At 41.6% G+C, this 26,882-nt stretch overlaps 1 protein-coding gene across 6 annotated transcripts in view; it reads right to left on the bottom strand.

The window, feature by feature from the left end:
* ANKRD12 (ankyrin repeat domain 12) overlaps positions 1-26,882 on the bottom strand; it is a 109,905-nt gene that overhangs the window by 42,743 nt on the left and 40,280 nt on the right. For 3 of the 6 annotated variants that reach the window (XR_004373280.2, XR_004373281.2, XM_032777097.2), the window contains exons 3-6: positions 25,098-25,266; positions 19,037-19,105; positions 8,906-9,052; positions 4,947-5,147 (exon numbers count right to left, since the gene is read on the bottom strand). Coding sequence is in view for 4 of the 6 variants with exons in the window: in XM_032777097.2 (XP_032632988.1) it covers positions 4,947-5,147; positions 8,906-9,052; positions 19,037-19,105; positions 25,098-25,266 (586 nt within the window). In the remaining 2 variants the exon portion in view is untranslated. The remainder of the gene's footprint in view (positions 1-4,946; positions 5,148-8,905; positions 9,053-19,036; positions 19,106-25,097; positions 25,267-26,882) is intronic. The other 3 variants (XM_032777098.2, XM_032777100.2, XM_032777099.2) reach the window with 3 other exon arrangements.

The following is a 26,882-nucleotide window of genomic DNA, read 5'->3' on the forward strand; positions in this document are numbered from 1 at the left end:
GTCAAGTCTATGACAATGGATCTAATATGGCTGGGAAGTACAAAGGTGTACAAGCAGTTCTGCTTGAACATAATTAAAACTATTTTCTCCAGCTGGGGAAACTACATATTAAACCTTCTAGGTGTTGATTGTGCTGAATCATGCAAGGAGGCAATTACTTACTTTGGAATGGTTCAGCAAATGCACAATCTCTTCAGTAGCAGTTGTGACAAAGTTCCTCCTCTGCCTTGGTGGGTCCTGCGCTTATTGGCAGATTTGCTCACCTCAGAGATTCACGGCAGCCCTCAGTTTGGCCACTTCTGCCAGTGGCTCAAACCTGCCGTTTACTCAGCTAACCTCATCATTGGCCAGCATGGGGAAAAGGAGGAGAACAATCCCCGTAGTTTCTGCTGGCCCACCTAGTGGGTCGGGGGGTAGGCCAGAAACCTTCCCCTCAGAGGGGACCCACAGTCCAGGTCAACTCTTCTTATATCAAATAGGGAGTTGAGGGGATGGGGGGAACCCAGGCCCACCCTCTACTCCGGGTTCCAGCCCAGGGCCCTGTGGATTGCAGCTGCTTACAGCGTCTCCTGTGACAGCTACAACTCCCTAGGCTACTTCCCCATGGCCTCCTCCCAACTCCTCCTTTATCTTCACCACAGGACCTTCCTCCTGATTTCTGATAAGGCTTGTACTCCTCAGTCCTCCAGCAGTACGCCTTCTCATTCTCAGCTTCTTGCACGCCTCTTGCTCCCAGCTCCTCACATGCACCTTACTAACTAAAGTGACGTCCTTTTTAAAACCAGGTACCCTGTTTAGCCTGCCTGTCCGAATTGATTCTAGTGGCTTCTTAATTGGCTCCAGGTGTCCTAATTAGCCTGCCTGCCTTAACTGGTTCCAGCAAATTCCTGATTATTCTGGAATAGCCCATTATCTTACTCAAGGAAAAGGGACCTGCTTAATCTGGGGCTAATTTATCTACCTTCTATCACTCTTCTGTAGCCATCTGGCCTGACCCTGTCACACAGTCCACAAAGGTGGGAAATTCTGAAACAATATCTTCCTGTTTCACTGCATGCAATGTCCAAAACTCAAGAGTCTGCACAAATTGATTGTGTTGAACCAGCTGCGCGGCATTTGAATTCAGTGAGAAAGGCTTTAAATGAGCTTTAATCTCTCAATCTCACTGCACAGGCTCGAACTGAACTTCAGTCTATTCAGAAGCACATGTCCAAATTTGAATGCATTCGGATGTCATCTTTGTGGATAAAACTACTTACAGTGATCCACCAAACTAATCTGGTAATTGAAGCATGCAATGCCACACTTGCTGTTGAGAGGGATAACATTGAAAGTCTTATCAATGACATTCAACAGATTCATGAACAATGGGATGCAATCCTGACTGAGTCCAAATTAGTAGCACAGAATATTGGCATTTCATCTGAGTTCTCCACCAACTGCAATTTACCTGAATCTAATGCATTGCAGCATTATAGGGTCAATGTCTTTCTTCTCATCACTAACTCTATTCAAACAGGTCTTACACATCGATTTGAGTCACTGCGACTAATTTGTACCCTTTTGGGGTTTCTTTGGCAGTTCAACAGACTGAGTAACGAAGATCTGCTTTCTGAAGCTGAACAATGTCAGCAACAGTACAACAAAGAAATCTCAGACAAGATCATCTTCCTCAGACGAATATATTCCACAAACTTTGAATTGGATTGCAAGCTAAAGGAATTGCTTCAAGAAATACTCAAACTTGGACTCTCTCGGGTGTTTCCTAATATCACAATCACATTGCGTATTTTTGTCAGTTTGTCTGCATCAGTGGTTTCAGGTGAACGCACCTTCAACATGTTGAAGCAGGTAACAAAACTATCACCATTCAACTATGGGACAAAAAAGTGTTGAATGGGTTTGCCATGCTCAATATCAACTGTGACATTGTGTGAAAGTTAGATTTTTCTGTAATAATTAGTGCATTTGCAAAGAAGGCGGCTAGAAAAGCATTTGTTAAATTAAAAAAAAAGTCAAATTATGTCTCTTTTTTTTTGGGGCCTTATTTTGTTTTCATGTGTCATCATTTTTTATTTTTATTATGGCTAGAGGCCTCAAAAACTGGAAGTGGCCTGGGCTTCTCTGGACCTCAGAAGGCCTGCCACTCCCCACCTAATGTGTGTGTCTGGCAAAAATCCCATGACCAGGCTGATTTTGTACACTACAAATTAATTCTCTTCTCTTCCAGTTCTGCTATTTGCTTATCTAAATACTACTACTTCTCTAACGTAAATGAATCTCATGTCTGCAGCCACCTTTTTGCCTACTTTGACTCTCTCCTCTCCTAGTGGTTCCACTTTTCTTCCCACACAGAATCTTGTAGATTTCTTCCAACATAAAACTGGCAAGATATCTGACCTTCCCTTTCTCCTCCTACAGCTCTCTCTTCCTCTGTCCTTGTCATAAATGGACATTTCTCATCTGCATTGCTCCTAACACCTTCACTTGCCTCAGTGACCCCATTCTGCCTCCTGAGACTTGCACCCATTCTCACTTCCTCCCTTTCTCTTCTCCTTAACTTCTCACTCTCCTCTGGATCTTTCCCCTTATAATACAAGCATGCTTTAATCACCCCATCTTAAAAAAAAACAAACAAACATCCTTTGCCAACTTGATTTGCCTCTCCAACTACCGCTCCATTTCCCTTCTCCCTTTCATCTATAAGATCACTGCATCCATTGTTTACAATTACTGTATGCAGTTGTGCTCTTCCAAATCAAACCTAGACCCTGTCCAGTATGGTTTCCACCCACTGCCCTCCCCCTAAACTGCTCTCAGAAAAATCTCTAATAACCTTTTCTTGGCCAACGATCAAAACCAGTGCTCCATCCTCAGTCTCCTTGACTTTTCAGCTGCCTGTGACACTGTAGCCCATGCTCCTCTCAAAATCTCAGCCTGCTTTGGCTTCTGTGAGTCTGCCCTGCCCTGATTCTCCTCCTACCCCTTTAATTATCACTTCATCAGCATGCCCACCAGAGGATCCTCCTCAACGCTCATCCAACTTTCTGAGAAAGTTCCACAAGGCTCTGTCCTTGGCCTCTTCTAGTCTCCTCTACACCTTATCACTGGGTAACCTCACTGGCAAACACAAATTCAGCTACTGTCACTATGCTGATGACTCTCACATCTCCCTCTCTCCTCCACACCTCTCTCTCGTTCAAATTATATTTTCACCTTGTCTGTCAGACATCAATTAGTGGATGTCTAGCTGTCAGCTCAATATCAACATGGCTAAAACATAACTCCATCTTCCTCCACCCTAAAGTTCACCCCCGATGGTTGTGGACAAAACCAGCATCCTGCTCATCACTCTAGCTTGTAATCCAGGTATCATCGTTGACTCAGAGCTCTATACAGGTTCTCACATCTAGGCAAAAATCTAAATCTTGCAGATTTTCTGCAAAACATCTCTAACGTATGACCTTTCATGTCCACGCACACAACTAAAGCTCTTTCCCAGGCATCTCTTGATTTGATTACTGCAACATCCTCTCTCTGTCCTTAAGAGATAAAATCTTGTCCGGTTTACATCCCCCAGAATGCTGCTACATCGATCATTTTCCTAGCCCATTGTTTTGACCACATCACACCTCTCTCTTTGCATCCCCCCACTGGCTTCTTCCTCTCTACTGCAACAAACATATGCAGCTTGTCTTCACTTTCAAGGCCCTTTCTGGCTTATCCTCACTCTACGTATCACCTCTCACTCACTACTGAGATGCCAAATCCTGTTTCTGATCAGCCAATACCAGCCTCCATCTTCCACTTGTTACATTTTCAAACAAGCATCTTTGTGCTCTCTCCCACATTGCCCCTTATGCTTGGAAAAGATCTCCATGAACATCTGCAAAACTAACACACTGTCCTCCTTAAAACTCTCCTTTTCCACGAGGCCTACAAAACCATGACAAGCACTAGGCTACTGGTGTGCTAAGACCACCTGATGATCATGCTGACCAAAACCAACTGTTTCTTTGTAATCCCCAACAACTAGGCTGCAGGTATGATACAATCACTGCCTGTCATGCCGATCATTTTTTCCTTATACTCCCGTCTGCCTATATCCATCTATTGTCTCTGGTCTTATACTCAGACAAGGAGCAGGGATCATCTTTTGGTTCTGTGGTTGTACAATGCCTGGTACAATGGGGTCCTAGTCCATGACTAGGGCTCCTAGGTGCTACTGAAATTCAAAATTTTAATAGTAGCTGTAATTAGCAATAAAGACAAAGCTGATGAAATGTTACCTACTGTTCTGCCTCACCAATAATGCCATCAGCCCCTTACAAATATTTCTTCCACTTTGCCACTTGTGTACAAAACAGCCTCACTGAACTGATCTGTAAAGATACTACTCTCTCCTCCTTCAAATACCCTTCCATGGCCCATTTCTACCATGATGTCAATAAAAAAACTGGCCAATGTTGAATGAGACAAGTGACTCAGAAGCAGGTAAGGAAAGTCTCTTTTTAGTGTAATAACAAAAACTATCTAAAAACCAACAAGTTTGAGAGAGAGACTATAAATAAATAAAAATGGTATAAGTTGCTGGTCTCTCTCTCATCACCCCATCATATATTGCTCATAATCTTCAATTAGAAGTTCTTCAAATATATACCCCTAGTTTTAGACAATGCATAGCGTAACAGGGTCCTGATCAAAACTTGGGCCTCTGGATGCTGGTATTAATAATAAAAAAAAAATATACACAAACCCAGCCTCACCCACCAACTACCCCAGCTGCCTTCACAACCACTATAGCACAAGTTGAGAGACCTCTGGTAATTATTTTTAAGTTACAGGATTAATTAACATCAGATTTAAATTGGAATTAAGTCTGACCTCTAGTAACAAGTTCAGGACTAACTCTGACTTTTAATGAAATGTAGGCATATCAACCTTACCTGCAAAATCTTTTACATTCACATTTGCGCCTAGGCTGATTAACTCTTTAACTTGTTTAACATCCCCTCGGATGGCTGCCATATGTAAAGGAGTTTCCCCTCTTTCATTTCTCTTATTAACTTTGTCTTTTTGTCTTGATGAGGAGCTTGGTGTTTTCTTCTGTGTTGGTGTTGTCTGTAAAGGCTGATGCAGGTTGGAATCTACAAAATAAGTTTTAAAATAGTCAATATAAATTTTGTAGCTGGATAATTTTTGCTTTATTTTATTTTCTCACTATCTTCAAATTTCAGTGTTCACAATTGGCCATGTCTTTTAATAGATTCTATAGTTTATGGAAATATCCTGTAATCCAAGGGTGGACAAACTATGGCCCGCGGGCCACATCTGGCCCATGGGATTGCCACCCCTGTGGTGCCACAGGGCTAAGGCAGGCTCCCTGCCTGCCCTGGCCTTGCACCACTCCCAGAAGCAGCCAGTACCACATCCCTGCGGCCCCACAGGGAGGGGGGCCGAGTGCTCCACACGCTGCCCTTGCCTGCAGGCACTGCCTCCCACAGCTCCCATTGGCTGGGAACAGGGAACTGCGGCCAATAGGAGCTTTGGGGGAGGTACTTTCAGTTGCGGGCAGTGCGCAGAGCCCTCTGCCACCCCCTCCCCCAGGGGCCGCAGGGACGTGAAGCTGGCTGCTTCCAGGAGTGGCGTGAGGCCAAGGCAAGCATGGATCCTGCCTTAGCGCAGATGCTGCCACCCCAGAGCCACTTAAGGTAAGCGGCGCCAGGCCAGAGCCCACACCCCAAATCCCTCCTCCACCCTTAACTCCAACCCCCTGACTTGAGCCCCCTGCCACAGCCCCCACCCCTCCTGCACCTGAGCTCCCTGCCACACCCTGCACCCCTCCTGTGCCTCAACCCCCTTGCCCTGAGCCCCTTCCTGCACACCACTCCCCCTCCCATACCCTGCACTCCAACCCCATGCCCCAGCCCTACATTCATGGCCCTGCATGCAATTTCCCCACCCAGATGTGGCCCTCAGGCCAAAAAGTTTGCCCACCCCTGCTATAATCCCTTCAGGAACACAATATTCCCTTGTTATGTAGCAAAGGTAAAGGAGGTGTACAAAGGCTTCCTGTTTGCTACAGTCTTTCACTTCCTTGCAAATAGATTTCATGATACTATAGAACTGGATGAATTCGATATCTGAGTTTAGTAATGTTGTTCAAAAAACTTCAGCACTGCCTCTTTTTAGAGCAACCTAAGGCTCCATTTCCCATGAGAGGTGATTTTACTAAGTTGTTACCAACTGATGACTATTCAATGGTCTACATGTAGCAAGTTAGCCCAGTAAGGCCAAACAAATTGCTACGGGCCAGATTTCCAAAGGTATGTATTTCAAAGGTCTAAACGTGCAGATAGATGCCTGGTGGGACTTTCAAAAGTACCTAAGCTTCTTGGGCACTTTTGAAAATTCCAGTAGGCACCTAAATACTTTCAAAAATCTAGCTCAAAGTCTACTTCACCAAAGTCTTCTCACTGTCTCTAAGCAGAGAGGTGAAGAATTGAATGTATATGGACACTGAACTATCCTCTCAAGAACAGAGATGGGAACCCAAAGTAAGGCAGTGTGTAACAGCATGCATAACTGCTGCCCAAAAGACAGATGTTGTGTGGATATAGTGGTTTTCAGGTTACAGAAATGTCAATTCAGCATCTTCCAGGAGTAAAAATCCTTTATAATTAAAAGAAGAAAAACAGAAAAAATGTACCAATTTGAAATAACAGATGGTTCTAGAATAATCAGAAGGTACTACTCAAGTAGAAAATATCATAAATCATGAGACTATAATTAAAGATGGTCAGCAATACTCAAAGAAAACATTCTGTGGAGACAATTTTGGTGAAGGTCTGACAGAAAACACAAGGTGGGTGAGGCAATATCTTTTATTGGACCAACTTCTGTTGATGAGAGACACGAGCCACACAGAGAAACTTTCCAGCCACACAAAGCTCTTCTTCAGGTCTGGGAAAGATACTCCCAGCATCAGAGCAAAATGCAAGGTGAAATAGCTTGTTTAGGATAAGTAGTTAGCACATATTGTAAGGGATTACTTAAGGTAGAGTGGCCTTTTAACACGTCTGCACTCATAGGACAAAAAGAGAGGGTTAGTGGGTTTCGAATTATTGTAATAAGCCATAAATCCAGCATCTGTTCAGTCTGTGATTTTTAGTGGAAACCTGCCCGATTTCTTGCCAGCTGTAGGCCTTGCATGAACAATGTAAGAAGTAGTAAGGAAGGGAAGTAAGGAAACAGAGGTTAACACTGTACAAAGCATAAACTTATAAGTGGCCTTGTAAATAACATGTAGTTAGACAAATAAACTGCAAAAGTAATGTGTGATAAACTTGCAGCTGCAGCTTTGCTTACTGCCATATTTTGCAGCTTGTGAACAGTTCATGATGTGTACAAAGATTGGGCTACTAATTATTGTAACCAATCAAAGTGTGTCATGCAATGTATTAACCAACTTACTACCTGTAAGTATGTATGTAAGCTGATTCATGATTATGTAAATTGGATGTGTGGCATCACCTGTCCCCATCCCCTATACTCAAGCCAGATCAATTCAAGCGTAGTTTGGCTGTATGCCAATAAAGAAACCTGTGACGAATCCAGAGTTGAACAAATTACTTGAATTCCAGAGAACTGGATAAAGTGTACTCTGAGCACAGGATGAAGTGTTCTGGAGAAGCTGAGTGGAAAAGGCACTAGCTTCCCCACGCAACTCTTTGGCAGTTTCGGGAGGCTTCCAGGTTCCTGGGTATTCAGGAGCCTGTCTGCTGGGCAGCTGAGAGCCTACAAGTCTGGAAGCCTTGGCTCCCAAGCTCTGAGGCTCCTCAGCAACTCACTAGGTAGGCAGATAGGGAGCTGGGAAGCCCTGGAAGCACCTGCTCCCAAGCTCCTGGCTTCTCAACAGCCCAGACTCTCAGGGTCTGTGGCTCCCAGGTAGCCAGCCAGCCTGCCCTTGAGCTGAGGACCCCAGGGCTTCTGGAGTCCACAGCTTCAGGGAAGCCAGCTAGAAAGTCTGCTCCTGAACCAGATTCTCCAGGATCCCCTTTCATGGAGAATTTTGAAATTTTTTCTTCTTTTCGAAATCAGAATGAAACCAAATTTTGAAATATTAAAATCTTACACAAAATGGAAATATCTTTCTCTTCACAGCTCTGGTTATAACCACAACAGAACGACTTGGTTTATTAACTACCGCCAAATTCTGAAAGTTAATTTAGTCATTTATCTTCAGATTACCTTTGTTGAAGTATTAACTTCATAAACACTTATGTTAAAATGGAAGTTAAATTGTTGTTATGTTAACAAAAATATATTACAGCTCCTATGATGGATGATTTTTATAGTTTATTCCTGTAAACAACATTAGACACTAAGGAGCTGATCCAGCCGCCGGGTGAAAATCCTGACTCTATTTAAGTCAATGGGAATTCTGTCACTGATTTCAAGGGGGCCATAATTTCACCTCATATGAAGACTCCCATGGACTTCAGTGAGAGTTGAATTGTACACTAAACTAGTAAGAATATATTAAGTGCAATTTCCCTCCCCCCCCAAAAAAACCCAAACCCAATGTAAATGTAACAGTTGAGAGATGGAGTACTCAAAAATGGGAAATTCATAAATTACAGTCACCAGAGTAACCCAAAAACAACCCCTTGTATATTATAACTAAAGATAGTGAGGAATTTTCCATCAAAGTGTTTGACAGAAAATTCAGTTTTCTATAAAGATGAAATTTTCCATGAGAGGAATTTTGCATTGCAACTTCAGAAGAGTGCTTGATTAAATCAAAGCTTGCTTTAAAAAACACAAGAAAAAATTTGACAGGTGGAGGAGGGTTTAATAGGGAGGAGAGAGAGAGAGACAGTAACTCAGTGGTAGTTGGTATCACCTGGACTGTTGTCTCTAGCTGTCATCTGCATAAGAAGGGCCATCTGTTTGCGCTCCGAAAGTGGATAGCCAAAAAGAATGCTAACTGGAGTCGACTTCTTACTTCCAGTTTCCTTTTTCATTTTCTTCTTCTCTGGGCCTTCTTTCTCTGGAAATATTAGCACACTAATAAGATTCTGAAAACTAGCCAACTATAGTACAGAATCTCACACAGACAGAAATAACCATTTTCAATTATTTATGTGAGCTGGAGGATGGAGAAAAAAATACACTATGTCATGCTGCCACACTTAGTACATTTCAGTCAGGAGGGTATGCACTCCTAGTTTTGTCATAGCTCTCAGCTGACTGGAACAATATGCTCATGAATAAAGCACTTAAAGATTTTAGAAGTATATCATACAAATAACACTATTAAGTCAATAACTTGTTTTCAGACTTATGTGTAGTCACAACTTTGATATTTCATAGAATCAAGAAAGATGAAAAATTCCTTATGGTCCTCTAGTGTACCCCAATTCCAGTGCAAGAGGGTCCCCAGCTATATCTTCTAGTGCTTTGTTGAATCCAGTTTGAAAACATCAGTTTAAAATAATGGGGAATTTGCTTTGTTACCCTAAGGAGACTATCCTACTATTTAACAAAACTCATTATTAGGAAATTTTTCCTGATATTCTGCCTAAATACTGCTGCCCTCAAATTCACTTGATTACTCCTAATTTTACCTCCCTTTGTCCCACCTTAAGGAATTCCTTCCCCTCCTTACTCTTCCAATATGTGCAGCTTACTATGCATTTCCCCTTGGTCAACATTTAGCAGAATTATCTAATATTTAGGATCAAAGATTTTGAATTTGGAGCCTAAAGTTAGGCACCTAAATAAATGGCCTGACTTCCAAAGGTGCTGTGCATCTAAAAATTTCCGCTCATGTCAATGTGAGCTGCATATGCTCTGAGTATTAGACCACTTTTTAAAGTTCCTAAACATGAATGTAGAACATAATATTATTTGTGCCAGTTTGAACACTGGTCTGTGTCTTTTTCATCTTTCCTCTTCAAATTCCATCGTTTGCCCACTTTCTTCTGACTGAACACAATATTATAGGTGTGGCTTCACCGGAGCTTTATAGAGATGGGAACAAACTTGTGATGTATTACTTCTGACCATGCAGTCCTAAACTGCACTAGTGTTTTTTCCACCTTTCTAGGTGATTTTTAATTTTTGTATCCTCAGTGAGGTTTATAAATGCATGTAGTATTTTGTAAATATAGATAATGTGCTGTTGATCTTCTCTCAGTATATTAAGATGGTAAAATTATCATTTTTACTTGTAAACTTGCTTTGAAATTCTAAGGTAGCCTCAAGTGTTTAACCACATCTTTGGTAGTTTGTCCTTGTTTTATTTTTAACTTTTACTTTATCTTTTTTTAAAAGATTGTATTTGCCATTGTTAGAAAGCAGGGTCTGTAGATTGCTCTGAGGATGTCACGCAGCAGAACAAAAAGAACTCAACACACTCCTGCTAAACAAATTCTCCCCTCTGTCTCGCCTCCTTAAAGGCCCAGTACAAGCAATGGATTAAATGCATTAACCAATCCTCTAACAATACTACCAGGAAGTATAATCTTTCATGGTGGCATTGTCTGCCTTACCAGTTCCTCTCTCTAAACCTGCCTGCTCAGACCTCCTCCTCATATCATTAAGCTCAGGACCATACTCTTCCATGTACACTAACTGGTAACCCCTTTGCCTTCTTAATTAGATCAGTAGGGGCAGGAAGATGGAAGGAATTCAGGTAGTTGGGAAGAGACTGTCTGCATAGCTGCTTGCTTTCTCCTGTTCAGCTGGCTGACATACTAATCCAGGGGTCGGCAACCTACAGCATGCGTGCCAAAGGTGGCATGTGAGACGATTTTTACTGGCATGCTACTGCCAGCCAAGGTTCTGGCCGCCAACCCCGCTCAGCCCACTGCATGCCTGGGTGAACGGAATCCTAGGCTGGCAGCAGGCTGAATGGGGCTGACGGCCAGGACCCCGGCTGGCAGGAGCCAGCAGCCAGAACTCCAGACCATCAGCTGGCTGAGCCGCTCAACCTCCTGCCGGTCTGGGGTTCTGGCCATCGACCCCTTGCCAGCCAGGGTCTCAGCTGCCAGCCTCGCTCAGCCCACTGCCGGCCTGGGTGAACGGCTGGCAGGTACCGGCAGATGGAACCCCAGACTAGCAGTGCTCTGAGCTGCTAAGCCCACTGCCGGCCCGGGGTTCCATCCGCCAGCCCCTGCCAGCCAGGGTCCCTGCCACCAGCCCTGCTCAGTCCGCTGCCAGTCTGGGGTTCTGTCTTACTGGGATGCGAAACCTTAAATTACTGAAGACTTGGCACGCCACTTCTCAAAGGTTGCCGACTCCTATACTAACCCATTTAGTGAACAAAGATCTGAAAGTGGCAATGATCTACAAATAATAAAAGGAAAAGTAAAGTAAAATAAAATGAAATAAAATAAGAAAAAAAATGAAAGAAACCCTAAGTAAATAGGGATGGCCAGGCCAAAAATCCTAAATTTGGTTGGGAAGCATCACCACTCTAAGTAAAATTGGCTCTCACACTCATTCCTATGGCAGACACTTCCCTAACTGAATATGTTGCATTTTATCAGCACTTCAATTAATTCTCATTTCAATTCATGCTCATAACCAAGTCAGCTTGAATTAGTCCTTTAATATTTCTTGGAAAACTAGCAAAAGAAAAGTCAAATATTTTAAAGTATGGAAATGCATTTACATTACCCTTACAACCATAGCTGTGTCCCTGTAGTGACACTAGCCTCCCATCTTCCCTTCCCTTCATGATCAGACCCTGAAAACCTGATTCACATTATTAAAGGTTTGCAGGCACAGAACCCGTGTATTATAAGCAAAGTGGATAAAAATCTATGATTAAAATAATATCTTTTAAAATTTAAATTAAATACGTTTTTCTGTTAGAAAATAAGTCTATTCAAAATTAAATTAGAAATTATGACAATACATTAAAGGCCAAAACTAACTATAATCTATTAATGTCATTTAAAATTGAATTTAAAAATATCCAAGTAGTAAGTGTTTACTGCTGAAGTTTTAAAGAAAGAAAAACCACTGAACTAGAGGAAGTCACTGGCTAAGCATGTGGAACCATAGTTTGTTGAAGTATTAAACTGGCATTTGACAGCAGTAGGCTCTTCTGCAAGTGCAGAGAGAATATTTTCTCCTTTTCAGTTTATCCAACTAGTTCTGTTCAATGATTAGTTCACTTGAGGGTTGAGAAAATGCTTGGGAGTTGAAAAAGCAGGAAAGCTGGTTTTCCTTTTCCAATCTATGAATAAAAACAGGATCTGAAAGAATGAGATTTACTAGTTCTAAAATCCCAAAGGACCACAATGAGTTCAATTCACTAGCTACTAACAAATTTCCTTTGTTTAATAAATATTAATTTTAAATGCAAAACATGCTTTGATAAACTTACGTACAGGGGGGAAAGTATCCAACATATTTAAGGTAGTTTTATTTAACTAAAAAACTATTTTAAAATGCAATTTTCATGCATTTTAATTGAATTCCAATTTCTGTCCAAATACAGCTTGACACAAATAAGTAAAGTTTATTCAGAATATAGAAAACAAAAAATGAATCATTCATTTTCTAACATCATAAGTATATAAAAATTAAGAATCTGAATGAATATAGGCTAAGTTATAACTGCTTAAATAAATGTGTGTACTGCAGGGGTGTTGTAGCCATGTTGGTCCCAGGGTAGAAAGACAAGATGGGTGAGGTAATATCTTTTATTGGACCAACATCTGTTGGTGAGAGAGACCAACAAGAATATTACTTCATTAACCCAGTCTATTTATAGATATAGTGTATCCTCTGGTTTAGCAAAAGAGGGTTACCTACCTTTCATAATTGTTGTTCTTCGAGAGGTGTTGCGCATGTCCATTCCAATAGGTGTGTGCGCGTGCCGCATGCACGATCGTCAGAAGTTTTTTACACTAGCAGTACCCATCATGTTGGCTGTGGAGCCCCCTGGAGTGGCACCTTTATGGCGGTGTATATAGGTTCCTGCCAATCCACCGCCTGCTCAGTTTCTTCTTGCCGAAATACTCCAACAGAGCGGAAGTGGGCAGGATTTGGAATGGACATGAATAACACATCTCGAAGAACAAGTTATGAAAGGTAGGTAACAGTCTTTTCTTCGAGGGATTGCTCACGTCCATTCCCATAGGTGACTCTGAAGCAGTTTCAACGGAGAAAGGGTCAGAGTTCACCAAATTGCTCATTGCATAGTGTGACATGAAGGTGTGGATGGAAGACCACGTTGCTGTCTTGCATATGTCCTGAATGGGGACTTGTGTGAGGAACACAGTGGAAGAGACCTGTGCTCTTGTGGAGTACGCCATCAATGTCGGGGCTGGGATCTTAGCCAGGTCTTAGCACGTTCCGATGCAGGACCTGATGCATGACGAGATGAGAAGCCCATTCATCCTCTCAGCAATTGCAATAAAAAGCTGTGGTGACTTACGAAACTGCTTTGTGCATTCAATGTAGAAGGCGGGCACGCCTGACGCCCAGGGAATGGAGTGCTCGCGCTTTGTTGCTGGCATGAGGTTTAGGAAAGAATACCAGTAGAAATAGGTCCTGGTTAATGTGAAATTGCCTTGGATAGGAATGCTGGGTAAGGGCATCACTGCGCCTTGTATTTGTAAAGGACCATGTAGGGGGGCTCGGAAGTCAGCACTCTGAACTCAGAGACCCTTCTGGATGAGGTTATGGCCACCAGAAAAGCCACCTTCTGGGAAAGGTAAGATAAGGGGCAGGTCGCCAGGGCTCGAAAGGGGATCCATGAGTCCGGAAAGGATTAGGTTAAGATCCCACTGAGGAATGGGCTGCCTCACCTGGGGGTAAAGCCTATCCAAGCCCTTAAGAAACAGCCCACCATGGTATTGCTAAAGACTGACCTGCCCACCACACTCTGGTGTAAGGTGGAGATGGCCACCAGGTGCACCTTTATAGATAAGATCGTCAACCCGTTGCCTCAGGTACAAGAGGTAGTCTAGCACAAGGGGAATAGAAGCTTGCTGCAAGGAAATACCTTTCTGTAGTCACCAAATGGAGAAACGCTTGTACGTTGTGCAAGTGGAGGGCTTCCTGCTCTCCAACAGAACTTCCCTAACAGAGTCTGAGCACTGCAGTTCAAGCTGGTTCAGCCATGGAGTTTCCATGCGCTGAGGTGGAGGGACTCCAGGTTGGGGCGTTGTAGTTGGCTGTGATATTGGCTGCAATAGCTCTAGTTGTGACCATACGCCTTGAGTTCGGATACTGCCCAGGTGTGCTCTCCTGTCTGTCTCCAATGTGTCCATGACCAGCGACAGTGAGGGCTGAGGTTTGGCAAAGAGTACTCCCACATAGACCATTTGAGGTTGTAGCCACCAGTTGAGGGACTCGAGAATCTTGGGTAACCAGGGTCCAGAGAGTCCCATCTGGGTCTGTATACCCTCGTCAACCAAGCCTGGGGGGGGGTGAAGGCGCAACCTGGCATGCTGCCCTACATACATGCAGACCACCATATGCCCCGGAAGCTTCATGCAGTTTCTGGCCGTGTTAGTTGGGAACCAGTGGAGGCTGTCGATGATGCCCTTGATGCTTTGGAATCGAGACTTGAGTGGGGAGGCTCTGGCCTGAGTGGAATCCAGGAGAGCCCCTATTAACTCTATTTTCCAAGTTGGGACTGGTGTAGACTTGGGTACATTCAGAATGAGCCCCAGCCTGCTGAAAGTGGTTTGTGCCAGGGCTACACTAGCTAGCACTTGCACGCGGGAACTGCCCTTGATGAGCCAGTTGTCCAGGTACAGGAAGACCTGTACCCAGCATTTGCGGAGGATGGCCGCCACGAGTGCCAGGCACTTTGTGAACACGTGCGGGGCTGTTGAAAGTCCAAATGGTAGTATGGTGAAATGTCAGTTCAGGCCTCTGATAACGAATTTCAGGAATCTCCTGTGTGCTGGAATAATTGATATATGAAAGTACACGTCCTTCAAGTTGAGGGTGGCAAACCAGTCCCCCGGATCCAGAGAAGGATTGATGGTGGCCAGAGAGACCATATGAAACTTCAACACGTTCATAAGAAAGCTGAGGTATCACAGATCCAAGATAGGCCAGAGTCCACCCTTGGGGATGAGGAAATATCAGGAGTATAACCCCCTGCCCCTGAACTCCTAAGGAACCTCCTCTATTACACAAGGAGCAATTGTACCTCCTGTAGCAGGAGTTGCTCATGAGAGTGGTCCCTGAAGAGGGATGGGAAGGTGGGTGGAAGGGTAAGAGGGCACAGAATTGGATAGAATATCCCACCCCTACCGTGCTCAGGACCCGGGATTTGGGCTAGGATCTGGGATTTGGGCTAGTGCTCCATCCCCACCTTCAAAATGTTCAATTTAGAGCTAGGGGGGCTGCTTGAAGGAGCCCTGACTATGGCTGGAGGAAGACTGTGGGGGACATCTCTTGTTTCTTCCCCTCCTTCGATTATAGTCCTGCCTGAGAGGACCTGGATAGAATCATGAGGGGGCATGGGACTTGAAGGGTTTTCTTGGGGGTGCTGGTGGGTGAATTCCCAGAGACTTGAGGGTTGCTCATGAGTCCTTAAGACTGTGCAGTCTCAAGTCTGTCTTATCAGCAAACAGCCCCTCAGTCAAATGGGAGGTCCTTTATGGTATTCTGGACCTCTGCCGGGAGTCCAGAGACCTGAAGCCGTGAGCTATGCCTTATTGTGATACCCGTAGCCATGGTTCATGCCGCTGAGTCAGTGGAGTCCAGAGCAGCCTGGAGGAAGATTCTAGCCATCACCCTCCCTGTCCTCTTCCAGGACTGCAGCAAATTCTTGTTGGGTGTCTCTAACCTTGCACTTGATGTGGGAGACCCAGGGTCTGAACCCCATGGTGGGTCCTTGGGAGCCCTGGACTGATCGGGGCAACGGACGTTTCAGAAGGAGGGGCACAGGCAACAGAGATCACCAATGCTGCCCTCGAACCATGCCCTTGGCCCTGGTGGCAGCCCCAAGGTGTCCAAAAGGGCCATTGTACTGTTCCCTGCCATTGGGGAGGCCAGGACAGCATTGGAACAGAGTGTTCCTCCAACCTACAGTGCTGAGACTGTTGCCAGGATCTTGACTGGTACCGGCTGCATCGGGACATGTACGACTCCGCCTCTGACGTCGATAAATAGTCCGAGCCCAGGAGGGAGGGGTGGATCCCAGTGGTGCCAGGGAGCGGTCCCATGGCAATGGGGAACAGTTCTGCATAATGGTGTACTTGCCCTAGTGCCAGATAGGAGATGCCTCCATTCGTGCTGCCATTGGTGCTGCAGACGGTGTCAAAGTGGTGCTGCAGCCAGAGCTTGCGCCGCCTGCACCTAAGCCAGTGCACAGGAATAGGAGACCGAGGACTGTGTCGTCATGGCAATTAAATCCTCCACAGCCTCAAAAGTCTCTGGAGTGGAGAGGAAGTCCAGGTCCTCCTCCAACACTTCCTGGACTGGAGAGTCCGCCAATATTGGACTCGATGGTCCTCCCCTCGAGGCCAGAGGCAACTGTGCCAGGACCAATGGACCAGCCTTCTGGTGTCCCACCGTGAGAAGCACCATACTGGAGTCCTTCCCGCTCTTCTTGGCAAGGGAGTGCCCTCATTCTGCCTTCTTTTTATGCGGCACCGAGGGTTATGATCGGTGCTGCAACAACGAGCTGGCATTCCGCACAGGGGAACGGTGAGTCCTTCCTCCATGACGAGGTGTCCTGCACTGAGGCTGGTGAGCTGTGCACCGAGGCTGCCAGTGCCTGCTCTTGAGCTGGTTGGGGCTGGAAAGCGGACTTCATCAAGAATCACTCTCCCTCTTAGTTCTGGGCTTGAAGCCTCTACAGATGGTGCACTTGTCTAAAGTGCCTAGGAGAGGATCATTTGCAAGACAAGCGGTAGGCAGATCCTTTCTCGGCATAAGCTTACCATACCTATCGCACAGCTTGAATCCCGGGGCGGCAGCATGCCCTGGCGATTGGGGGGAAATATCAGGAGGGAACCCCTCAACTTAAACATACTAATGAACTAACTGACTAACTATGATAGTGAAGGATAACTACATAAAGGGAAAACCATTAGGAAGCACTTGCTAAAGCAAGAGATCAGTTGTTCCAATGACTGTCACTGGCGGTAAGAAGGAACTGAGCAGGAGGTGGGTCAGCAGGAACCTATATACACTGCCATAAAGACGTCACTCCAGGGGGCTCTACAGCTGACCCGATGGATACTACTAGGGTAAAAAACTTCCAATGATTGTGCACACAGCACACGCACACACACACACCCCTATTGGAATGGACATGAGCAATCACTCGAAGAAGAAAAAGTAGTACTAAATTTAGCATAAAGGCTATATTTAGTTGCATATCAATGTGTTTTAATGGTTACCTGCTAATGAGAATCAACCTTCCTTAGGAAAGTAACTAAAAAGTACAAATGCAAAACAAGATTAAAAGTTATTTAAATCTATGTTTCCTACTTGCTGATTTAAACAATTATTTAAATCACCAGCTTTAATAATGATTTAAAATCAACCTACCCTTAACATAAAATGCATTATTTTAAAAACAAGAATTTTTTTCTAATGAATATAAGAAGTTTGCGGGCTATGGCTGCGGACACCTTAAATTTCAAAAAGGCCTTTGTACTAGTACAATGTAATTCTTCCATCTTCCCCTCATCCTCTTTTTTCACGAAAGCTTTTAAGAATTCTGCAGTCTGTGGAAGCAACAATCTTAATGCTGGAAGAGACAATATTAGTACAGACTGTAGTAACATATAGAGGAGGTAAATTGCAAGTGCACTAAAGAGCAAACTCTTCATGTAAAGCAAATAAAAAGTCAAGCAAAGGGCAAAGGAATTGTTGGCATATGTTGATACACTAAGTGCAAAATTTTCAAGTGACTTAAGTATCTAGAAGTCAAAGGTCCATTAAGGACTCCACCATATTCCATACTCCTCTAGTCCTCTGCAATAGTCCCTTCTCTGCTCCTTGCAATCCCTTTTCTGTTTGCGTCCACTTCCTCCCCTAGCCCCAAGAAGTCTCCTCTCTGCTCCTATCCCTCTCCCTTCCCACCTCCCTTCTTTTCTGTCATAGATCTGCTGTAACAAACCCCTCCTCTGCCTGACCCAGACTCCTCTTTGCTCACCACTCTAAGCTCCCCCTTCTGCTGCTGTTGCCTCCCTGCAAAGCTTGATGTTCCTACAGTTTCTCCAGATTTAATGCTCTCTGAGGAAAAGAGAAGCAAACAATAGATACATACTTTTGTTTTAAATTTCAAGAACAATTTTAACCAAAACTGTTTTAAGCATGAAAAATTACAGAACTGTGCACATGTGAATTTATAGTTTTTTATTCTGGTTTCAACTATGGAGAAGTGTGATCTGCTCCATGGAATATTTACTGTGTACTCTTCATCCGCTAATTTAGTAATTCTATGAAAAAAAAGTGCTTTAGTTTGTCTGGCATGATTTGTGTTTATAAATTCATACTACTTATTGCCCATGGTTCTTTTCTACAAAAAAGTTTTATATATTCAACTTTTATTTCAGAATTACAGCTCAATGTTGTTTTAACAATGTTCATCGTGGCAAAATAATGTGCCAAAACCAATATTGATATAGTTAGACACACTTTAAAGATCTGTCTTGCATGTTTGCATTGCAGTATACTGTACATTTTCTGTCACCTTCTGTTTTACCTATGTTTATTATCACTTTATATTTTGAATAGTGTATTCAGCAAATGATGGTAATATATTCCTGTTCTAACTGCTTAGCATTGAAGAATGGTGTTAAACAGTTGCACTTATAGGTACTTGGTGATCAAGGTAGCATATAAATTAAATTATGTTAATTTGGGTTATTTCCAGTCATTCCTTTGTCATTCAGGAAATATTTCTTTATCCATCTTTCTGTTAGAATTCACAAGCTGTTTTAAAATAAACTCTAAATAGTCAGTCAACACTGAAATTAACAATCATGTTAACAAAAAGTCACTGGACTACAGCAGGTGCACCTGATAATACATTTACCTGAATATGTCCTGTAAGAAGGTATTAATCTCTCCCCCCAGTTTTCATGTGTATGTTCTGGATCTGAATCTACAGAATGAGAAGACACAGGAGACAAGGGGTGGAGGGAAGTATGGCATACAAAAGAGAAACTCTGACATACCATTTAAAAAGATCTCTAGATATTTAGTCAAAAGACTACAGGACTAGTTTTTCCACAGTTTTTAATTGATAATCACAAATCCACAGAAAATTCCTGATTAATGATCAGGACCCTTGAATCATGCAACCAATTATAGCAACATATACAATATGTAAAAATCACTCATTGCTACAAGATCGCTTCACAGAGCCCACTGTACAATATACTACAATAGGCAGGAAAGGCTTAGTAAAGTGCATTATGGAAACCTCAAGTTAAAATATTCTTGCATTTCTGGGTTTCAGAACACTATTGTCTTAACAATTTGTGTAATTAATTTGTTTTGTTTTATAAAGGTATTATTTGAACTGAAATAATTTTCTTATTAAAAGTGATAGTATACGTTTAAATATGAATTTTTTTAAAAATTCCTAACCTACCGGATTTCACTCAGAATATCCTAGAGACTGTTAAAAGTTAAGTCTTAAAAATCTAACTTCTCTTTCACTATTTTGTTGTAGTGACCAGACGGAGAAATGTAAAAAGTAAACAACTAGAAAAGTCAGTTTTCCTTCTATTTATAGTGGTCAATTTCACTTTCAGATTCTCTGTACTAGTACAACACTACAATGACAGGGTTAGAAACTATACGTAAGGAATTTCCATTTTTTTTTAAAACATCTTTCTTTTGCAAGAGACTGTTTTGTAAAAGGTTTAAAAAACAATCTCAACATTTTGGGCCAAATTTGGTTGGACAGCATCCCTTTAACATTTTCCTCTTTTGCTGTAGCCTTCTTAACATCTTTAAAAACAATGAAAAATGGTTAAGTTATATAAGGACAATGTTCTTAGATGTTTTTCTGCACTTCTTACTGTAGGGGTCCAAATGATCAGGGCTTGATGAAATTCACACTGAAGCGTCAAAGGAACTAGGAGTAGAAACGTCAGAAACACTGGCAATTATTTTGGAGAATCTATGGAAAACAGATTATGTGCCAAGGCAAAACAGTATTGTACCTATTTTTAAGGTTAGAAAAAAGGTGAATTCCTAGAACAAAACATCAACTTTTAAGCATTTTAGGAAAATAATATGCAACATGGGCTTTTAAAAAACAAATCATGCCAAACTAACCCAAATGCTTCTTTGGTAGGTAACAACATTAGTGGATAAAGGAAATGCAGTATAATTAACATATTAGAGCTTTAGTAAGACATATCACATGGTCCCATGCAAAAATTTCCATTTAGTAAAATGAGAAATACGAGTACACATCTGGTTAAAAAACAAACCAACCAACCAGAAACAAGAGTAGTTAATAGATCTGTGTGAAGGCAAGGTGTGGGTTAGTATTGAGAGGAAATTAATGTTTATAAACCATGTAGAAGTGATAAGTATCTTTACTATTAATAATGTCAGATGACAAAGTCAAGAAAGATGACCAAATTAAAAGGACAGTACAAAATTGACGGACTCAAACTAATCTGGAGGTTAGGTTTAAACCAGTATAATCCTGGTAAATTCTCTGAAGTCATACAATGATTTTAAAGAAAAACATATGATTTAATGTAGGGAGGAGAAGTCAACTGAATAAATATAGAATGGTGGGAAATAGGGACGAAGGAAATACTGATTAGGAAGTATACAACAGAGAAATGTGTGTGGGTTCTAGTGGATGTTAAACTAAAAAGCTTGAGATAGACACTTATTTGACATTTATAAAACAAAAACAAAAACCACCAAAAAACAAATTAAGAGTTAATAGCATTTTTAAGAAAACTAAATGCCTCAGTCCTCAAAATTAAGCATTTGTATAAAGTATTTAAAGCATGCAAGTAGTCCCACTGACTTCAAAGGGACTTCTCAAGGGTGTAAATTGAAGCATGTACACAAATGTCTCCAGGAGCAGGGCCTTAGGTTTTATTAATCAGATCTGTACCCAGAAAACAAGCTATAATTGATACTGGTTAAGCCTCAACTGAAGTATTATTATTTTGGGTATCACATTTTTCAAAAGAGGGAAATTGAAGAAGAAACAAGAAGGAGAAAACAAGGAAGTTATTGTTACAAACAAATAATAAAAGGTTTGGAAAACAAGACTTGTGATGAGAGGTTAAGAGAACCAAACATATTTAAGTTTTGCCCAAAGACTAATTATTCACAAAAAGACAAGAAGAAAGAACCGCAGTCAACCATGTAAAGAACTTATAAACAAAATCCTATACCTCATTACTCATGGTAGGTGAGAAAAGGAAGATTTTCCTACCTTCAATAGAGTTTCTGCTACTTAGATAACCAAATTATTTTTCTGCCTGTTAACCAGGCAGACGAATCAAACAGAAGCGTTCATACCAAAAATAGTTTTGTCTTACTGTTCATCCTCAGACTCCAGAAAAGAGGAAAAATTGAAATATTCTAGGTAAATGACTTCCTTTCAATAAAATGACTGGCTCTGGATTGGGAGACAAATTACAGAATGCCTAATAACAGGTAAGAAAAATGTTCTCATCCAATCTGTAACTCCAAACCTATAACTCCAAATAGAATTCCCCCTAAAAGTATGATAATAGTAACTAATAAATTTCTAAAATATAAAATAAAAAACTGTCAATACTACAGTCAAATCTGAAGACCTCTGATAGTAAACTTGTTGTGGTAAAGGTAAGTAAGAAGCCAAGTAACTGCCTTATCCACTTCTTCAGCCCTCTCTTTAAGACCACAACACAGTTACTCCTGGGGGGATTCTGCACCATGATGTGCATGCATAATTAATGAGCCATGCATATTTTTATTTATTTATTTATTTTTTACACAGAAAAAAGCTTCTGTTGGCAAGTTGCTATAGTTCCACCTTTTGCCCACCAGAGGGTGCTATGGTGCCGGAATAGAGCAGCCTCGGCAGAAAATAACTTTGGCTGGAAAGTTGCTGCAGTTACACCTTTTGCCCACCAGAAGGCACTGTGGTGATAGAGCAGCAGCTCCTGGCCAGCTAGGGAAGAGAAAGAGCCTGCCTTCTTCACAGCACCAGTTGGGGCAGGTCAGGAGACGGGTTATTGGGACACAGACAGCACGGGGCTGCTGGAAGGGAGTCAGAGGCTCACAAGGGCTAGTGGAGGAGGACAGACTGGGGCAGGGACTGAATGGGAATAGAAGTGCAGGGCCAGGTGGGGATGGGGGAGTGGATGTCTGAATGGGGATGGAGGGACACACATGGACCGGGGGTGCAAGGACACATGGGGACAGGGGTAGATGTGCCTGCCTGAATGGAAGAAACTAGGGGTCAGCCAGGGTCTCCATGGGGGAAGCTCCCTAACAATCCCTGCCCACCCAAAAAACCTGTTCCATACTTTTCCCACTCATACCCAACAACCCTCCAAGTTCACACCCAGGCTACTTCCCAGCAATTACTTCCCTCTCCCTCAGCTCCTGTGTTACCCCTAATTCCCCTAAGCCTTTGCACTGCTTCTGAGGGATGTAGGAAATACGGTTCTGTATTGTAGTTTAAAGGAATTATTACTCAAGAGTTCTGTATGAATATGCCTAGTAAGGAATTTATTTGTCAAAAAACATTCCCTGTATCATTTTTCTTGTCTGCATTGTTACAGACATACTTGCTGACAGGTATTTTGAAATAATTGACACTGGTGTGATTGTGTTATTTTGACAAATAAAACACGCAGAATTTTGCAGAATTTGAAAATATCGTGTGCAGAATTTTTCATTTTTGGTTGCAGAATTTTAAATTTTATGGTGCAGAATATTGTTTAGCCTTTAAAGTGGCATTTTATGGGGTATTTCTTTTAAAAAGCAGCTCATCAGTTGCAGAACCCTTTTTTAGGTCTGGTCTACACTTAAAACTAAGTTTGACATAGCTACTGCACTCATGTATGTGAAAAATCTACATCCCTGAGCATCATAGCTATGCCAACCTAACCACTGGTGTAGATGCAGGTAGGTTGAGAGAAGAATGAATCCCACTTCTCTCCAAACTTATTCTCTCTTGCTATTTTTCTCCCACCTCCAACTCCCTTTAAGTACAGCCAACCAGAACTGTTGGCAATCTCTCCTAAATACAGTGAGCAAGCACAGATAATGGCAGAAGCAGCACAGTTAGTCTAATGGATTAGTCATGGGAATTTGAAGTTAGGAGATGTGGGTTCGAGTCCTAGCAATATCAGTGACTCTGGGTGATTTCAGGCACGTCATTTTACCTCTGTGTTTCAACTTTCTCACCTATAAAATGTGACCAGCAGCAGTAGTCTACCTACTGGTGCCATAATGCATACAGAGATCTGCCACCCAACTGACAGCAGCTAGCCAGGTGGTGAGTGGTGATCACTGCTACAGAATGGCTAATTGTGAACAACCTATTATTATACTACATTGTCCTACCCACTTGCTTGTCTCCTCCATCTGTTATGTCTTGTCTTTTAGACTGTAAACTCTTTCAGGCTGGGAGTGTCATTTATTGTAAGTCTGTATGCTACCTAGCATAATGGAGCCCAACTTGGTTGTGATGATTGCTATAATACGTGCTACTACAATATACATGTTAAACAGTTAATAGTAATATGTCACAAGACATTGTGATGATTACTTAGTTCATATCTGTAAATAGTTCTGAACATGCAAAACACTATATAAAAATGCTGAATATTAATAAATGCTTCTAAAAATCAGACATTAAACTATTACTAGAGTCTAGCATTAAAAGCGCTACCTGAGATAGCAGATACTAATAGCGCAATTACAATCTAATGTTAGGAACACGACTTTTTCAGAAATGAGAGGGAGCATTATTAATTAGCATAATATGCAACAATTCCAAAGTACTACTAAAAGTTGATGTCTAATGCTAATACCTCATCTTGAATGTAACATAAATAGCTCTACTAACCATTCAAATTGGGATAACATAACATGTGATAGTCTCTCTAGCGGGGCAAAAAAAAAAATTATGCTTCGTAGTGGGTCTACATGTTCAGGGGGCAAATCAACTGCATGAATGAGCCCTGGATAGACAATAAATGACTAGTGGTGGATATACTCTTATCTTGAGTTCTAAACTTGTTGATGGAGGAGTTAACGGAGGATGTTTACAGAGATAGTTAAACTTATTATGGTTAGAAGAATATATGGATTATGGGCACTTAAGAAGAAAATGTAATAATAAACCTACTGAGGAAATGCTATACATAGAGACTGCCTTCCAATAACCTCTGCGAGTGTGATGTTTTCTTGCTACAATCAGAATTCTCATTGGACTAGTGTTATGTTCAGTGAAGTTAAAATACTGTAGGTTGGTGCAGGTGGAGGTAGGGGTTCCTAATATTCCCCCTCTTGATTCTAAAACAGCTATGTTAAGAAAGACCATGGAATCTCAAAGAAATTGATTCTAGTTGGATATGCTTGAATATGTCACATAGTTGCATCCTATATAGATCATAGAAGATTATATCATAGGAAAAGTTTCTTTCCAGGGTTGATTTGAGACCAATTTGTTCCATGAGCTTAGCCTTCTTAGTCCTTTCCACATAGGAGGACAGAATGTGAGCCTATAAGAGGCAGAGGAGCTGTATTTCAATTGTGGCACTTAAACCTCTGTCTTTTCGTATTCATCAATATGTTTCTTTGAGCAAATGACCCTTTAGAGATGACAATGAAGGAGGCAGATTTATGACTAAAATACAAGCAGAAAGGATGAGTTTGTGGAATTGTTGGAAAAAGTAGCTGAGAGGAATTGTGCCAGCATACAAGTTCTTGGCAAATGCCTGATGGGATGAAAGCCTATCAGATGGGACTGAGATCTGAATGAGAAGCAAGCAAGCACATCTATACTAGTTAGTATCCTTTGCATTTAACTCACTATCATAACATACAATAATTATAATCAGGATGTGTTTCAGCAACAAATGATTAGCTAAGGAAATAAAGTGTTCTACCTGTGTCTGAATTTCGATCTTCATTTCTGGATGGACTAACAGTAAAAGGAAGTTTACGTTTCATGGAAGACTTTTCTTTCATCTCCTTCCCCACATCATTCCTATCCACTTTTGGAGTTTTGCTGTACGATGCAATCTTGTCTTTGCTCTGATAGAAACAAAAAGTATACTAAGCAATGTTTGTATAGAGAATAGTGTACTTACTAAAACAGTGCATACTTATTAAAAATAATGACATACATACTTAACTGTTAAAGCAAAGTACCATTACTGAAAAACAGAAAAATGTATGTTCTTGCTAGACGCATATTTAGAAAAAATTAAAAAAGGGTGGTGGGGGGGAAAATAAAAAGTAGAATTTTACCTCTAAATGTTGTTTTTGTTTCTTAAATATCTGAATCCAGGAATGATGGGCTCCTTGACTGATCAGTACAGGAACAGTACCAAAGGAATGCTAAAATAATGACAACCTTTGATCCCAACTCACTTCTTGCCTTCCCATACCATAAGAAAATATAATCTATCAGCTATTGAAAAAATGTAACCCAGAACTGAATACAGTAATGACATACACAATATATTCAAAACTACCTTCCTACCTCAGAGAGGGGACAAGGAGAAAGCAAGAGAGGAAAAATAGTGAAATCTATTTATTTGGAAAGATTTTATTAAACTCAAGTAACATTGAGAAAGGTTTTGGCAAATCTAGAAAATGTTTCTTAGATTGGTATTATATGCAAAAGCAACATTTGCTTTCTGCGCTCTTTGGATACACAAATTTGAAACTTTTGGGATCATTTTAGGCATACCTTTATACAAGGAAGAGAAGAAAATAAAAAAAAAAGACAACAGGGTAGTAGGGGCAATGCAATTTAACATCTTTGCTGTAATCAACAGCCAATAGCCAAAAGCGTGTAAAGGATAGTCTCTGGAAAAAAGGACAAAGTCAACAAAGCCTACTTGACAGATTTTCTCTGCCAAAGCCCCCCCACCCCCCCCTTTTTTTTTTTTTGCTGTTCATGGCACAATGTACTTAAACGCTGAGGAGACATGGAATCCTCTTTCCATTAGTCTTTGGAAATATAGCATCTGAGTAGGCCACAGAAATTTAGATATTTTAGTCCCCATCCCTCCCATCCTGAGACACTCTCAAAGGATGATTAGGTCAAACTACCAGATGACTGACTAATTCTGTCACAATAAAACAACAAAGTACAGTAGACATCCAATGAATAACAAAACATTCGTCTGGCACTCTTGGAGAAGAGATTTATCTCCTGCATAGATGAAACTGGAAGAAAACACTTGAAAGAAAAGAAGGTACAATTCTCAAGACCACCTTCGTTTATTCAGAATGAAAGTGGAGTTCAAATAGACCATCTGACCAATCTGGTTGAAACTACAGCCAAAATGAAGATAATTCTTTCTAGCCATCAAAGTTAAAAACCTCAGAGATTCAAAAGAAATAATCTGCACAGGACTAGATTTAAATTACAAGGGATATAGCTAATCATGAGTCTAATTAGGGAGACTTCTTGAAAGAAAAGTTATGATACCCCACTGAAAAAAATCTACCTTTCCTATTTGAGTCCACTGAGATTGGAAATGTCAACTCAAAAAGGATATAGGCAGTTTTTCTAAGCCACCACAAAAGAAATCTAAGACCAATCATAAGCTCTCATAAGGTCTGGGACAGATCTTAAATGTCCCTGCTGTAACTGTTAGCTATATCAGCAGCTTTCAACATTGCTGATTGTGAAGTGCTGATAATCCTCTTACAAATCT

This window comes from Chelonoidis abingdonii, chromosome 2 (genome assembly GCF_003597395.2).
Source record: "Chelonoidis abingdonii isolate Lonesome George chromosome 2, CheloAbing_2.0, whole genome shotgun sequence".
Classification (NCBI taxonomy): Eukaryota; Metazoa; Chordata; order Testudines; family Testudinidae; genus Chelonoidis; species Chelonoidis abingdonii.